The 15,154-nt window shown below is 34.6% G+C and overlaps 1 protein-coding gene across 1 annotated transcript; it reads left to right on the top strand.

The window, feature by feature from the left end:
• The first annotated feature begins 429 nt into the window (after positions 1 to 429).
• On the top strand, positions 430 to 7,842 carry LOC140880034 (probable sulfate transporter 3.4). The gene is made up of 14 exons (XM_073284083.1): positions 430 to 3,086; positions 3,268 to 3,765; positions 4,668 to 4,716; positions 4,814 to 5,021; positions 5,143 to 5,314; positions 5,593 to 5,658; positions 5,774 to 5,887; positions 5,960 to 6,076; positions 6,153 to 6,279; positions 6,364 to 6,650; positions 6,734 to 6,924; positions 7,004 to 7,089; positions 7,240 to 7,316; positions 7,458 to 7,842. The coding sequence occupies exons 2-14, from the start codon at positions 3,433 to 3,435 to the stop codon at positions 7,593 to 7,595; spliced, it is 1,965 nt and encodes a 654-aa protein (XP_073140184.1). The 5' UTR covers positions 430 to 3,086; positions 3,268 to 3,432; the 3' UTR covers positions 7,596 to 7,842.
• Positions 7,843 to 15,154: the final 7,312 nt, after the last annotated feature.

Below are 15,154 nucleotides of genomic sequence, written 5' to 3'. Positions count from 1 at the left end.
GTACCCTATCTTGTGTACATAATATAAATAAATCACAAATAATTATAATTTAATTAAAAAATTAATGAAATTTTTCACGATTGAGATTAAACCGTCGCAATATTGCCACGGTTAAGCGTCAACCATGACAATTTTAATTAATTAATTAATTAAATTATAATTTGCACAAAATTCTTTACATAATCCAGAAAACATATGCATTGTATCAATAATTAAATAAGTACCGTATCTTGTGTACATAATATAAATAAATCATAAATAATTAAAATTTAATAAAATCATTATTTAAATTTGTCACGGTTAAGCTTAAACCGTTCTAATATTGCCACGGTTAAGCTTCAACTGTGGCAAATATAATTAATTAATTAATTAAATGATAATTTATTTTGCAACGGTTAGAGTAAAACCGTCGCAAATGAGAGTATTTTCTCTCTCCTTGACTCCCCTTTATTCTTCCTCTTCTTACCTTTAATTCTTTTCTCCTCCATGGAAACCCTACCGCCGCCGCTCCAGCCCTCTTTCTGGCGTGTAATTCAACCAAAAAATTAGGGATTTTAAATCTACGCGTGTTAGGATTCATTTTAATTCATTATTCTGAAGTTTTCATTGACATTTTCAATCAATTGCTCCGGTCCGCCCCTGCCACAAGTCCACCGTCGGCGCCGCCCCTTCCATTCTTCCCGTTGGTGAGTCCCTATTTTTTTTTCAGCTTTTTGTTGGTTTTAATTAGGTGTTAGTGATCCGTTTTGATATTTATTGGATTTTTTTAGTTTATTTCAACCCCTGCCCACCACCGGTGCCGCCCCTTCCGTTCTTCCCGTTGGTCAGTCCCTATTTTTTTCAGCTTTTTGTTGGTTTTAATTAGGTGTTAGTGATCGTTTTTGATATTTATTGCATTTTTTTGTTTTTTTTTTGTTTATTTCATCCCCTGCCATCCACCGCCTCCTGCCGTTGCAGCCCGTTATTTTACAAATTTGTTAAAATATTAATTATAATATTTTACTAATATTAATAATTTAATATTGATTAATAAAATATATAAATAATCATTTTTTAATTATATAATAAAATATTTACAACGGTTTATGCACAACCGTGGCAAAATGTGCGACGATTTGAAACAACCGTGGCAAATATTTGCCATGGTTAAAGTAAAACCGTTGCATTTTTTGCAACGATTAAAGTGTAATTGTGGCAAATTATTGCCACAGTTGTTGCTAAAGCTTCGCAATATATTGCTACGCTTGTTTTAAACCGTCGCAAATTTTTCCACGGTTGGCCAAAACTGTCGCAAAAGAATTCGACGATGAGTTTGGCGACGGTAGAGAACAACCGTTGCAAATTTAATTTTTCAACGGTTTGTGCGACGCTTTGACCGTCGCAAATGCCGAAATTTTTTTGTAGTGATTATAGTTGGGTAATTACTTTTGGAGTTTAATTAGTTAGTTATTATTATTATATATATATATAAAGAAAAATTACTTTTTTGATCCTGTATGTTTGTCATTTTGCGATTTCGGTCCTCTATGTTTTTAGATTTCAGTTTTAGTCTGTTATCTTTATTTTTTGGCAATTTTAGTCCTTCTTTCGATGTGGCGCTGATGTGGCACAAATGCAGTGCTGATATGGACTTGAAATGTACAGTGCTACGTAAGCATTTTCCAAAAATGGACTAAAATTGCCAAAAATCATAACATGCAGGACTAAAACTGAAATATAAATACATAGATGACCGAAATCGCAAAATAACAAACATACAGGACCAAAATTGCAATTTTTCCATATATATATATATATATATATATATATATATATATAAGAATACTTATATTGAAAATATTTGTGATTATTTTGTTATAGTTTGTAATTATTGTTTGAATAACGTGTGATTTATTAAGAAAAATAATGATTCAACTATATTAAATATATATTTAATTTGATGTAGATTATGTGTGAATTTTAATCTATACAATATAATACAATATAATAATACATGAACCCCTTAGAATAATCAATCATCTTGTTTAAATTAATGAGTGGACAAAAATGTCCTTACTTTTTATAACTACCATCTTTCAATTATATTTTTGAATTTTAAAATATAAAAAAGTGTTTGTTATTTTTAGATATAATATAAACTATACACGCGAATTTTTGCGTGCGTGGATTATTAGTTTAAAAAAAGATTAGATGAGATATATGGTAGTAATGGATATAAATAAGAAATTTACCAAAATTAAACTTGGTTTTTTTTAAAAAAATTTAAATGAAAAATATTTCCTTTTAAACGAAAATGAAAATATAGTCTAGATTTCCTTGAAAAGAGAACTTGATAGTTTGTAGATTTATCGGGGTACAAAAATAATTTCATTGAATTTTATATAATTTCCCAAAACTTTTAAAATGTAATAGAAAATTTTTCAAAATTCAAAGACCTTTTTTTTTCTGGAAAAATATAGGACAGGGAAGAGAAATTGGTTGTTTTTAGATTATTTAGGTACAAAAAAATTATTATTGAATTTTATATAGTTTCCCCAAAACATACGAATTTTAGAGAAAATTTGTCAAAATTCAACGACTTTTTAACTTGAAAAAACAGTATGGATTTCCTTAAGAAGAGAATTTGATTATTTTTAGATTGATCGGGTACAAAAATAATCTTTATTAAATTTCATGTAATCTCTCCAAAACTTAAAATATATAACATAAGCTGAAAAGTTTATCACAATCAACATGGTTGTCAGAAACAAAAATTTGATTTACAACCATTCTTATGAGACTATACCTTAATTTTTTTTTTTTTTTACGAATTTTCGATTCGATCTGATATGAAAAAATATTATTTCTTTGAATAACACTCTAGTGCGACGGTCTAATCTGTGAGACGGGTTAACCCTATCCATATTTATAATAATAAGTAATATTTTTGGCATAAAATGTAATACTTTTTAATGGATAACTCATATAAAAGATTAATCTAAAAAAAATAACTCTTAAGATCGTCTCACAAGAGTTCTTGTCTATTTTTAATTAGGAAAAAATTATTTGTCACGGTATATATGATGAAACCCACCTAATCCATGAAAGTGTCTTATTTTAAAAAGACAAAAACTCCTATGAGACGGTCTCAAGGGCTATTTTTATGAGACGGATCTCTTGTATGGGTTATCCATTTAAAAGTATTACAATTTATGTCAAAAGTATTACTTATTATTATAAATATGGGTAAGGTTAACCCTTCTCACGGAGGACACCGTCTCAAATGAGTGTTACTTTTTTAAAAATGTTTGAAATAAAAATAAATATAAAAAAGAAATTAAAGATCGAAATAGAAGGAGAGTCCATGCAAGATTGAAAATTGGCACTATAAAAAGGGTGGAAGAGAGTTGGCAAAATCCATCAGAAACCAAAGTTAACTTCCCCCAACCAAAGATGGGCTTGAATTCAAACAGAATCGAAGATTTTCCAGACCTGGAAGCCCCACCCATATTGACGCAAGAAACCACAACGCTACCGTCGCAAGTGCACAGAGTGTGCCTGCCGCCTCCCACAACCACCGTGCAGAAACTCCGCCACCGTCTGTCGGAGATCTTCTTCCCCGACGACCCACTTCACAAGTTTAAGGATCAAACGTGGTACAGGAAGTTGGTCCTTGGCCTTCAGTTTCTGTTTCCCATCTTCAAGTGGGCACCCAATTACAGTCTCCAAATGCTCAAATCCGATGTTGTTTCGGGCCTCACTATTGGGAGCCTTGCCATTCCACAGGTACAAACTTTTTCTTTTTTCTTTTTTCTTTTTTTAAAAAAAGTGAATTATTTTGTCCACTTTTAATGACTTTTCTGAGAAGATCGAATATATAATGCATCCATAATATATTTTTCATGTGTTTCATTCATAAAAGGTAAAATTATTTAAATCCCTTTAAACCCTTGGTTTTTGATGAGTTTTGCGCATAAGTTGTAATTTCATTATATGTACTCATAATTATAAAGTTGGCCTAATCATAATAATTTCATGAGAAACAGAAGAATATCTGCATCGGATCGATCGATTATTATATATTCAACAAGTTTACGTGCACGTTGGCTCTCCTAGCTACCAACCTAAAGAAATTCGAAATATATTATGTATTATATGTTATGCTAAAAGTCCCTTTCACAAAAATTCCAACTGATCACAAGAGATGATCATGACTCAATAACAATATTCATCCCTTGTTGAGTTATTGAGGGAATCATGCACAATTTTGATCATATATATTGTCTTTTTGTCTTAGTTTATTTTGTCAAACTTCAATATTAATCTCTTAGTTTTTGGGAAAACATGATTTACTTTTTTTTTTTTTTTTAAAAAAACATTAAATGAAACTTTTGATTTTTTTTCTCGATTTGATGAGACCATCAAAAAGTTTTGGGTCCAACGATCTATAAGAAAGTTTACTCACCTCTCTACATAATTCCACGTGCACCCTATAATTTTTAGCTAATAATTGTTCCCCATAGACCATCCAAGAATTTCAAATGTAAATTGAATGGTGATTATATTTTAATTCTTGAAGCAAAATATTTCCAGTGAAAAAAAGTTGATCTATATCCAAGTAAATAATGATGGGATCCTTATTCACTAAATCTCGATGACGTGTTGTGTCTTCTATTCTACATGAACAGGGCATTAGTTACGCGAAGCTAGCAAATCTGCCACCCATCATTGGGCTATGTATGTACCAAACCTCAAACATTTCAAGAATCAAACTGTATTTATCATATCTCAAAATCACATATATAATAATGATGTTAAACTTGTTCTTAAGCAGATTCGAGTTTCGTGCCACCTCTGATATATTCAGTTCTTGGGAGTTCTCGACATCTTGCAGTTGGCCCCGTCTCGATAGCTTCTCTAGTGATGGGAACAATGCTTAGTGAAGTTGTTTCTTACAATGAAGATCCAGTTCTTTACCTTCAACTGGCCTTCACTGCCACGTTTTTCGCAGGCCTGTTCCAGTTTTCTCTTGGTTTCCTAAGGTATGTTATTTTGGCGCATCAAAGAAATTAGTCGAATCGCTGCCTATTCTGTTTTTCATTTCCCCAGGATATATGGATGTTTCAAGAAAAGATATCTGAGTAAATTTGATGTGATTTACAGATTGGGATTCGTTATTGATTTTCTTTCAAAGGCGACTCTAGTTGGCTTCATGGCTGGTGCAGCAGTCATTGTTTCTTTGCAACAGCTAAAAGGGATGCTTGGAATAGTCCATTTTACAGCAAAAATGCAGCTCATTCCCGTTTTATCGTCTGTTTTCCATCACAACAATGAGGTACCATCTATAGAAAATGGACGTTTGAAATTTTACATCAAAAGATCCAAACCATGTTTCTTAAGTAGTGCCTTTGCATAATTCACCGAATTCTTATACAACACATTAGGGATCATGGAAATGTCGTTTTTCAAATTGCATTGACCCTTTTCGAGAAAACTAATTTTGTTCTTATACTTGGCAGAATTGTTGTGATCGAAAAGTTATGCAACTAAAGCTCTTTTATCTTAAATCTTCAAATATAACACATTAACCGCGATTTTATTTCATTTCTGCAGTGGTCTTGGCAGACCATTGTTATGGCAATGGCTTTTCTGGTCTTGTTATTGACTGCAAGACAAATTGTGAGTGTTTTTTTCTTTTTTCTTTCACTTTAAATCTCTTTTCTTTCATAAATTTTTGGCCTATGCTTCAAAAAACTTTTCAAAATGATATCTTAAACTCCATAATTGAATGCAGAGCATGAGAAAACCAAAATTATTTTGGATATCGGCAGCTGCACCATTAGCATCCGTCATACTATCAACCATACTGGTCGTCTGCCTTAAATCTAAAGCTCCACAGATCAAAACGGTAAGAAACACATGTTTATGCAAATATGTTTCTACTTTGTCTTATGTTTTAACGAGCCTCGTACTTTTCCAGATTGGTCACTTGCCCAAGGGGCTTAATCCACTTTCTTTGAACATGCTATTCTTTCGTGGCTCTCATCTGGTTCTTGCCGTCAAAACTGGAATTATAACCGGGATACTGTCTCTCACAGTATGTTCTAATTAATAGGTCTTGAGTTGAATTCAAGTCGTATGCTTTATTTAATTTCATTTCTCCTCATCTATAGGAAGGGATTGCAGTGGGAAGAACATTTGCTTCCCTGAAAAACTACCAAGTAGATGGGAATCAAGAAATGGTGGCCATTGGCCTAATGAATATGGCAGGATCGTGCACTTCGTGCTATGTTACCACCGGTAATTTCGCATTTCAAATCCATTTTATTGAGCCTTAATAGGATAAAATCTCATAGCAGCAAAAAACCCAACTTATTTTACCAGGATCATTTTCAAGATCTGCTGTAAACTACAATGCTGGAGCACGAACTGTAGTGTCCAATGTAATAATGGCTGCTGCCGTGCTAGTGACACTGCTATTTCTCATGCCTCTGTTCCAGTACACTCCCAATCTCATTTTAGCGGCAATTATCATAACTGCTGTAATAGGACTAATAGATTACGAGGCTGCTTTTCGCCTCTGGAAAGTCGACAAGCTCGATTTCATGGCTTGCTTGTGCTCGTTTCTTGGTGTTTTATTCATCTCAGTACCTGCTGGTCTGGCTATAGCAGTAAGTTTTCTAATGTAACTTTCATAAATAACTTCAATTGATTTTTCATTGAGCCCTTTTCTTGAAATTTAAATCTTGATCAGGTTGGAGTCTCGGTTTTCAAGATATTGTTGCACGTAACGCGGCCAAACACAGCGGTTCTAGGGAACATTCCAGGGACCCAAATATATCAAAACCTTAGCAGATACAGAGAAGCTGCGAGAGTTCCTTGTTTTCTTATCCTCGCGTTGGAGGCTCCTATCTACTTTGCGAATACCACCTACCTACATGAAAGGTTAGAAGTGGATTCAGAAATTTTTCTCCAAAATCTTGAAATGAAATGGTATTGCCAGCATATAACTCTTGAATTGCAGGATATTGAGATGGATTAGAGAAGAAGAAGAGTGGCTGGCATCGAACAATAAAAGCAATATGAAAGTTGTAATTCTTGACATGACAGGTTAGTCTCGATGAATTTGCGATCCTGCTTCCTGTGAATTTACTAATTTTTTCCTGATTTGTCAGACACGAGATAATATCCACACTCAACTTTCAACTTATAGTACTGGGCTAATTGTCCTTTCTCGTTCAACTGTCTTTTCTCATTCAGCTGTTACAGCAATCGACACGAGTGGTATCGACATGATCAACGAACTCCAAAAGATGCTCGATAAACGGTCACTTAAGGTACAAAACCATCATATAACCTCTAGTTCCAAGTATCTCTAGCAAATTTTCAATCTTATACATGATACATGATGCTGCAAACATTGAGCCAATAGTATAGTAGAAAAATTGTGCTGACCATTGGATCTGGTTGTTGTGCAGCTTGTGCTTGCGAACCCTGTTGGAAGTGTAGTCGAAAAGTTGCATCAATCAAATGTTTTGACTTCATTCGAGATGGAAGGGCTTTACCTAACAGTTGGAGAAGCAGTTGTAGATATTTCCTCTTCATGGAAAGCCTGACTTATAGCCTCTGAAAATGGCTTTAACACCATTTATTTTAATATTAAGTTGAGGTATTGAGCTGGTTTAGGCTTGATTGAGAGAAGTTCCATTAGAATAATTAAGTGTATTATATCACATAATCCATTGCATCATATATAGTAACTCTTTGAACAAGAAGAGTTTTTGTAAAAGCTTTGTATGAAATCAATCTATAACTTGTAATTTAATGCCAAATTAGCTGCTTGTAATATTACACTATAAAAACATTATTATAATGTCTCCATGCTTTTCCTTGAAAATTTTCGAAATTCTTTTGCTCAAAATCATATAAAGCTAACTCTCCATTCAACAAATAGAGATGATTATAAAAACATAATCCACAAAATTCGACCCAAGTACCACAAATGTGTGACATGCCGTCTTAAAATAATATAAGGATGTTTTTATCAGAAAGCAAATTAATTTATTTATACAAGAGAGGAATAAAACCACAGTTGCAAAAATTTAAAGTTAGAAGATATACAGGACTAGGCTTCAACGATACTGAAGACCTAAAAACAAAAAAGCATAACGCATGAATGTTGCACCCTTTAATCCATAATTCACGGGATAAATTTCAGCCTAAATTTTGTGACCCAGTAAAACTCATTGGATCCTGTTGCATATGGTCTAATAGTTCCAACGGAAGGGGTGTAATTCTGGATGCGGATGATAGCAAAATCCAAACATCATACAACTACAAGCAATAGCAGAGCCAGGAATTAATTATATTTAAAAATAATTTCTCAATCACGTGGCCATTTTACATGCAATAAAGTATATAATCCATCTACATCATACATCATACATCATACATCATACATCATACATCATACATCATACATCAGTCGGTCAATACACTTGTACACACAGCTAATGTAATAAATACATTGTGATTTGTGAGCCAGGTCCTCACTAGTAATTCATCATACACAATAATTATTAGGATAATAATCCTAAAATATGTGGTTTAGTTCACCTAAAACTTATGCAATAATTATTAAATCTAGTATGTCGGTGCACGCGTTGTGTGCTTGTATAATATTATTTAAATTACTTTGATTTATAATTCAAATATGAGTAATATCATAATCGTAAAAATTGTCGATTGATAAAACTGCAATTTGAAATGTCAAAATCAAAAAAAAAAATAAAAGAAAAGAAAAAAAAAAAAACAAAAGTGTAATCTATACCATTTAAGGACAATTTTGGCAAAAAAAAAAAAAAAGATAGTGTTTTCTTTTGTCTAACTGACAGATTCTTTATATATAATATAGATGTAATTAAGCTCCAAAAGTCCACTAATTCACTCACGATATTTTTTTTTAAAATGATTTTTATGAATGTATGTATGTTATTCTTGGAATTTAAAGTATGATATGATTATGCTTGATGTTTTAATATTGCAAATTAGTTTTAATATATTCAGGTTGGGATTTTTCTGGACTAAGGAACAAAACTAACATGGGAACGAGGTTAAGAAAAATATTTCAGGTTATTTTAAGTTTTAGATTTGAACAGTACTGTTATTTTAATATTTGGGAAAAAAAATTTGAAAAGATGGTGTTTGTAACTAATGGACCGACTTCAAGTCCATTAGTTACCAACTGAGTATGCGTCAAAATCATTTTATCATTTTCTCCCCCTAGTCGTCGCCAAAACCCTTATTCTCTCTTCCTTCTCTCGTTCAAACACTGCACCAAGTTACAAGAAAGTCTTCTTAATCTCGTTCGTGCAAGGCTAGAATCGCTACCAAAGTACCAATTATCTTTAACCTACAACGATCAGAAAAGTTTTTAATGCTTTTGAAACCACCATTTAAGATATATGTAATTTTGATTTGAAAATATGCATGTTAATATGTATATGTATTCTTTTGCATTGATTTTTAAGAACATGATGTAAATTTCTGAAGTGTAGATCGTTCTTGAGGTTTTGATGTACAGTTATTTGAATTTAATTGAGATTTATGTCTTGAGATATGTAAAAACGCAGAGTTTTTGTGTATGTATGATGTTTGCGAGGTTTTGAATCAAACTTTTAAAAGTTGGGTTGTTTGATGGATCTCTTTCATATTTTGAAGCTTTTTTGGGTGTGTACTTGTACTTTTCAACATGTGAGTGTTTATTTTTCTTAAAAGACGTCGAAGGAGATCGAATTGAATAGTATGGAACCGTTTTTGGTCGAGTTCGCTGATAAGTGCATTTTATGCACTTAATTTGCATATGTTCTGACTTGGCTTTTGTGACGTATCAAGCGGTTTTATGCGTATTTTTTTGTTGTTTTTATTATATGCATGAGATTTAAAAATATGATAAGAGCATGAAAAGAGGGATTAAAGATGCAAGGAATGATGTTAAGCACCGAGAAGAGGCACAAGAAGGAATCACAAAGCCGCAAGTTTACAAAAATTATCAGAGCTACTAGAGAGATCCAAATCTGATTTGTACTATTCTTGTAGTGACTCGTATCAAGAATTAATGATTAATGAGTAATTAATCATGTGATCATATTTATATTTAGTAAAACATGATTAAGGGATTTCCTAAAAAGTCTAAGGAGTTCAAAAATGGATCCAGGGCACTCAAAATGGCCGGGAAGGTTCTGAGGGTTCGAAGGATCCAAACTTGGGAACGGAGGCTCCGAACCAGATCGGAGGATCCAAACCTGGGAACGGAGGCTCTGAACCAGATCGGAGGATCCAAACCTCGGATCCGAGGCTCCGAACTTGCATGGCCAGCTGTCCAAGAATAATACGTCATTGGTGATGTCACTGATGGGACTTTGGAGGATCCGAAGTCAGGAACAGAGGATCCAAACCGTATCGGAGGATCCGATGTAGTGACCCTTACCGAGATCACCTACTAATCAGAAACTTAGGCAATCAATTAACTTTATTAAATAGTAAACCAGAATTAAACTGCGGAAGCCATAAATATTATAAAATCCCAAGGAAAGGAATCTGCAAATACCCAAATAGTTATACAACCAAATCGAATACTATATCAACCAATATAATAAAATAAAACCCTAGGCGAAGCTCCAGCTGGCCATCCACTGCCTAGCCCCTCTTGGATCCACCCGCCTCATCCAATCGCAAATCTGCCCCATGGAATAGGGTGTCCAGATACACAAAGTACAAGACGTGAGCATAAAATGCTCAGCACAAGAGTATGAGTATACATGCATGCAAGTGTACCTCATACTGACTAGAGGCCAAGAATCAGATAACAAAGACAGACCGGGCCCTGGTATGTAGCACGTTATGTCGTCGCTTCAGGAGGTGACTCACATTCCAAAAACCAGTGGATACTCCGGACCCAAATCGATGGAAGTCCATCCACTAACAGGATAGGGTAAAACCCTACTAACAGACATCTCAAAAGAGATAGATCAAGATGCAAATGTATGCATCATATAATCATGTCATATAAATCATGCAGTCACATAATACGTGCATACTCAGTCAGGATATCTCGAACAGTACTTTCGTACCTCAAATACTAGGCAAGCTCTACCAGCTCTAGGTCCACGCCTTTAGTCCGCATTACACTGCCAAATGATACTAATATCATTATAGTGCTCTAAAAGCCTTAACTAAGCTATTGCATACTCCTAAACATTTTTAGGAATCAAAAGCTATACCTGTGTCCGTCGTCAGCCCGTTACTGTCGCTTGCCTCAAAACAAGGCCACAGCTCCGCTGCGACGACTGGATCGCTACGCCACTTCCGGATTCCCAATGGGACGCTTAGAATTCCCTAGATCTAAGCTAGAAGGCTGAAGAAACGAGAGAGAAGAGGTGATTGGTGCATCTGAAACTGAGGCTCGACACCTCTATTTTTAGACAATGAACGGAACGTCCGTTCCTCATCGTTGCGTTCGTTCGTCCGACGAACGTTGCGTCCGTTCCCCTTCGTTGCTTCCGATGTCCCATCAAGTGCGTAAGCAATGACGCATTATGATGGCACGAACGTTGCGTCCGATCCCCGAAAATGAATCCGTTCCTCTTGACCCTCCGGACCATTTCTGATCATTCTGGGTCTATTCCCGGACTCCGTTAATCCATTAAGAGTTTCCTTAATCACATTTAACTTAAACTAACATGATAAATTAGAGTGATTAACAATTAATCACCAATTTCGGGTACGGGCTACTACATTCTCCCCCACTTAAGATATTTCTTCCTCGAAATCATATCTTAAGTATTGAATGTAAAACAACATGCAGAAACATTATATTCTTTATTCAAATCAAACGTTTACAGAGTTCACAACATAATACAACACGACAATGAAATCAAAATAACTCAGGATGTTCTGAACGCATCCTTCTTTCAAGCTCCCAAGTGGCTTCTTCAGTGCCTCGGCGCTGCCACTGAACTAAAACCAGATGAATGACTTTATTCTGCAAAACCTTATACTTATGATCCAGGATACGAATAGGTCTCACTACATAAGTCAAATCTGTATCCACCTGAACTTCAGACGGCTGCAGAATATGAGACTGATCCACAACATACCGTCGCAACAAAGATACGTGGAACACGTCGTGAATGCTGGACAGATAAAGTGGCAAAGCTAGCCGATAGTCTAAATCGCCAATGCTCTCCAAGATCTCAAACAGACCGATAAATATAGGAGACAACTTGCCCTTGAGGCCAAATCTGAGAATCCTGTGGAAAGGTGAAACTCTCAGAAACACTTTCTTTCCAATATCAAACTGCAAAGACCTACGCTTAGTATTAGCATAGCTGGCCTGACGATCATGTGCAGTCTTAATCTGTTTTTTGATCTGGTCAACAACATCTGCTGTCTGCTGGACTAACTCCGGTCCTTCAGCCTGTCTCTCCCCCACTTCTTCCCAGAAGATTGGAGTACAACAATGTCGCCCGTACAATGCCTCAAAAGGAGCCATCCCAATGCTACTATGATAGCTGTTGTTGTACGCGAACTCAATCAATGGCAAATGATCCTGCCAGCGTGAACCAAAGTCCATAGTGCACGCTCGAAGCATATCCTCCAAAGTACGGATAGTACGCACTGACTGACCATCAGTATTCGTATGATAGGATGTACTCAAACTGAGAGTAGTGCCCATCGCACGCTGAACACTCCCCCAGAACCTAGAAGTAAACCTGGGGTCTCGATCGCTGACAATGCTCACAGGCACTCCATGAAGTCAAACGATCTCCTGAATGTACAACCGAGCCATACGATCCATAGAGTACTCACGGCTATAGGCAATAAAATGCGCTGACTTGGTGAGTCGGTCCACCACAACCCAGATAACATCACGATTCCTCGAGGATACTGGCAAATGTGTCACAAAATCCATCGTGATAAGCTCCCACTTCCACTCAGGAATAGGTAGATTGTGAAGCAAACCTCCAGGTCGTCGGTTGTTGTGAAAAATGCTCGCAAGCGTATGAGTGTCAAGTTTTAATATAGTGATAAAATCAGATATCGATCCCACAGGGAGTAAAATAAAAATATTCAGTGATTGTAATTAAATTAGTCCAAAGTTTATCTAGAAAATCAATATTTGAGAATTTTGGAGATAAATAAAATAATTAAAGAGTGTAAAAGCACGCACACAACTTTCAGAAATAATCAATCAAAGAAAAATGGTCTAGAGGTATAGATTTCACCTGGTTTCAACAACAATCAATCCTAATTAATTAATCTTCATGAATTCTAGTCAATTAATAGCCAAGAACACTTAAGTGTATTATTTCCTCTCCCGAGTGCCGAATAAAATATATCAACTACAATTCAATTCCAATATCCCTATTAAGAATCTACTTGCAGTGATCAATTCAAAACAATGTTCTTTTTAGAAGCTCTGTTAAAATTATACACTCTCCCGAGCGATATAAATAAATAACAGTGTATTTTCTATTGGTCTTATTCAAAATCTCCTTTCCCGAGTGCCAGATTTCAAATAAATATAACAAATCAATTATTGATCAGATAATTGAAAAGACAATCAATTCTAGAAAAATAATTAATCTAGAAGAAACTCAATTCAATAAAATCAAAAATTCATGAAAGAATCTGCACCAGGTTCCATCCGACCTTTAGACTGTAAAAAATTAGTTCATAATAAAATTCTGAGTAAAACAACTCATGTTCAGAAAATTCAACATAAATTCAGAATTAAATAAATAAAATATAAGAAACAAATCCGTCGTCGATGCCGTGTCCGGTCTATCGATCTCCGTCTTCGTTCTTCAATTAAAGCACATAATCCTCCAGAAATCACGATCAAGCTTTTCTCTGATATGCGTGTTAATGTGTGTGGCGGCTCCTTTCCTCCATGTCTGAAAAGAATTTCCTTTTATATCGCACAAAATCCCAAGACTAAAGCCCAAGAAAATTATTTCCCGAAATAATAAAAACGCTGAAATCTGCGACGCGCGCCCGCGCATGAGCCTCTGGAATTTACTTTCTCTTGAAGCGCGATAACTCTTCTTCCTCTACTCTTTAGCGCTTATTTTAGCGCTAATGTTTGGCCCATTAAAGGAAGCCCATCACTATTTCATTCTTTCTTATCTGTACGTTTCTTTTCTTCTTTTCTTTTTCTTCTCCTGACTTCTCTTCTTTCTTTTCCTTCTTTTTATTTTCTTCTTTTCTCCACAAAATTCTAATTTTCTTCTTCTTTTCCAAAACACTTCAATAATTTCCTACAATCACAAAAACAAAAAAACACCCACATAAATCTGCTCGAAACCAATAATTAACAATTAAAATCATATATAAATTAAGTGTATAAAATACACTTATCAAATACCCCCAAACTTAGACTTTTGCTAGTCCCGAGCAAAACTATTCAAAATAATAATCTTCCAAAAACTCAAATCACCAAAAACAACAAGAATAGCCAAGAAATACTATGGAGCAATGACCTCATCAATTATTTCAAAGAATTTTCAAATCCAATCCCATTCAATCTACTAACACTTGAAAGTTTTAATCATTATCAAAATAACCGCATAAACTCACAATCTCCGCAACTCACGTTCAAAACACCCTTATCCAAGTTCAATTCACACATTCATAGATCATGATCACTTTTCAGGGTAGCATAGGATCAAATAAATGATATTAATCAAAAACACTCACAAATAAGTAAATGCAAAGAATAAGAGTGTGTGCGTGTTTCGATCAAAATTTATAATCATTAAAAGTATCAATAACCAGTCCATAGGCTAAATTCTCGCAACTCTTCTCCACTAATATATTGGGCAACTGAGACTTGGTCAATAAGACTTAATCGGCTTATAATGTAAGGCATGGCTTATGGCTACAAATGAAGGATAAGAATTCAAAATAAGGAGTAATTTATACTTATGCTCAATCTAACTTCAACTCCTTTTCATTCACATTTTCACACTTATTTTTCTTCACTTCAATGATTTTTCAACTTTTTCACAACTTCTTATCAACCATTTTTTTATTCAACTCTTTTTTTTCTACTACCTTTTTCTTTTCAATTCATCCACCACACCATTCCATTTTTCACAAATAAAACTAGGAG

This window comes from Henckelia pumila, chromosome 2 (genome assembly GCF_033568475.1).
Source record: "Henckelia pumila isolate YLH828 chromosome 2, ASM3356847v2, whole genome shotgun sequence".
In the NCBI taxonomy this organism is placed as follows: domain Eukaryota; kingdom Viridiplantae; phylum Streptophyta; class Magnoliopsida; order Lamiales; family Gesneriaceae; genus Henckelia; species Henckelia pumila.
Note: the sequence above shows the minus strand (reverse complement) of the source record. Positions and strands in the feature narration are given on the sequence as shown.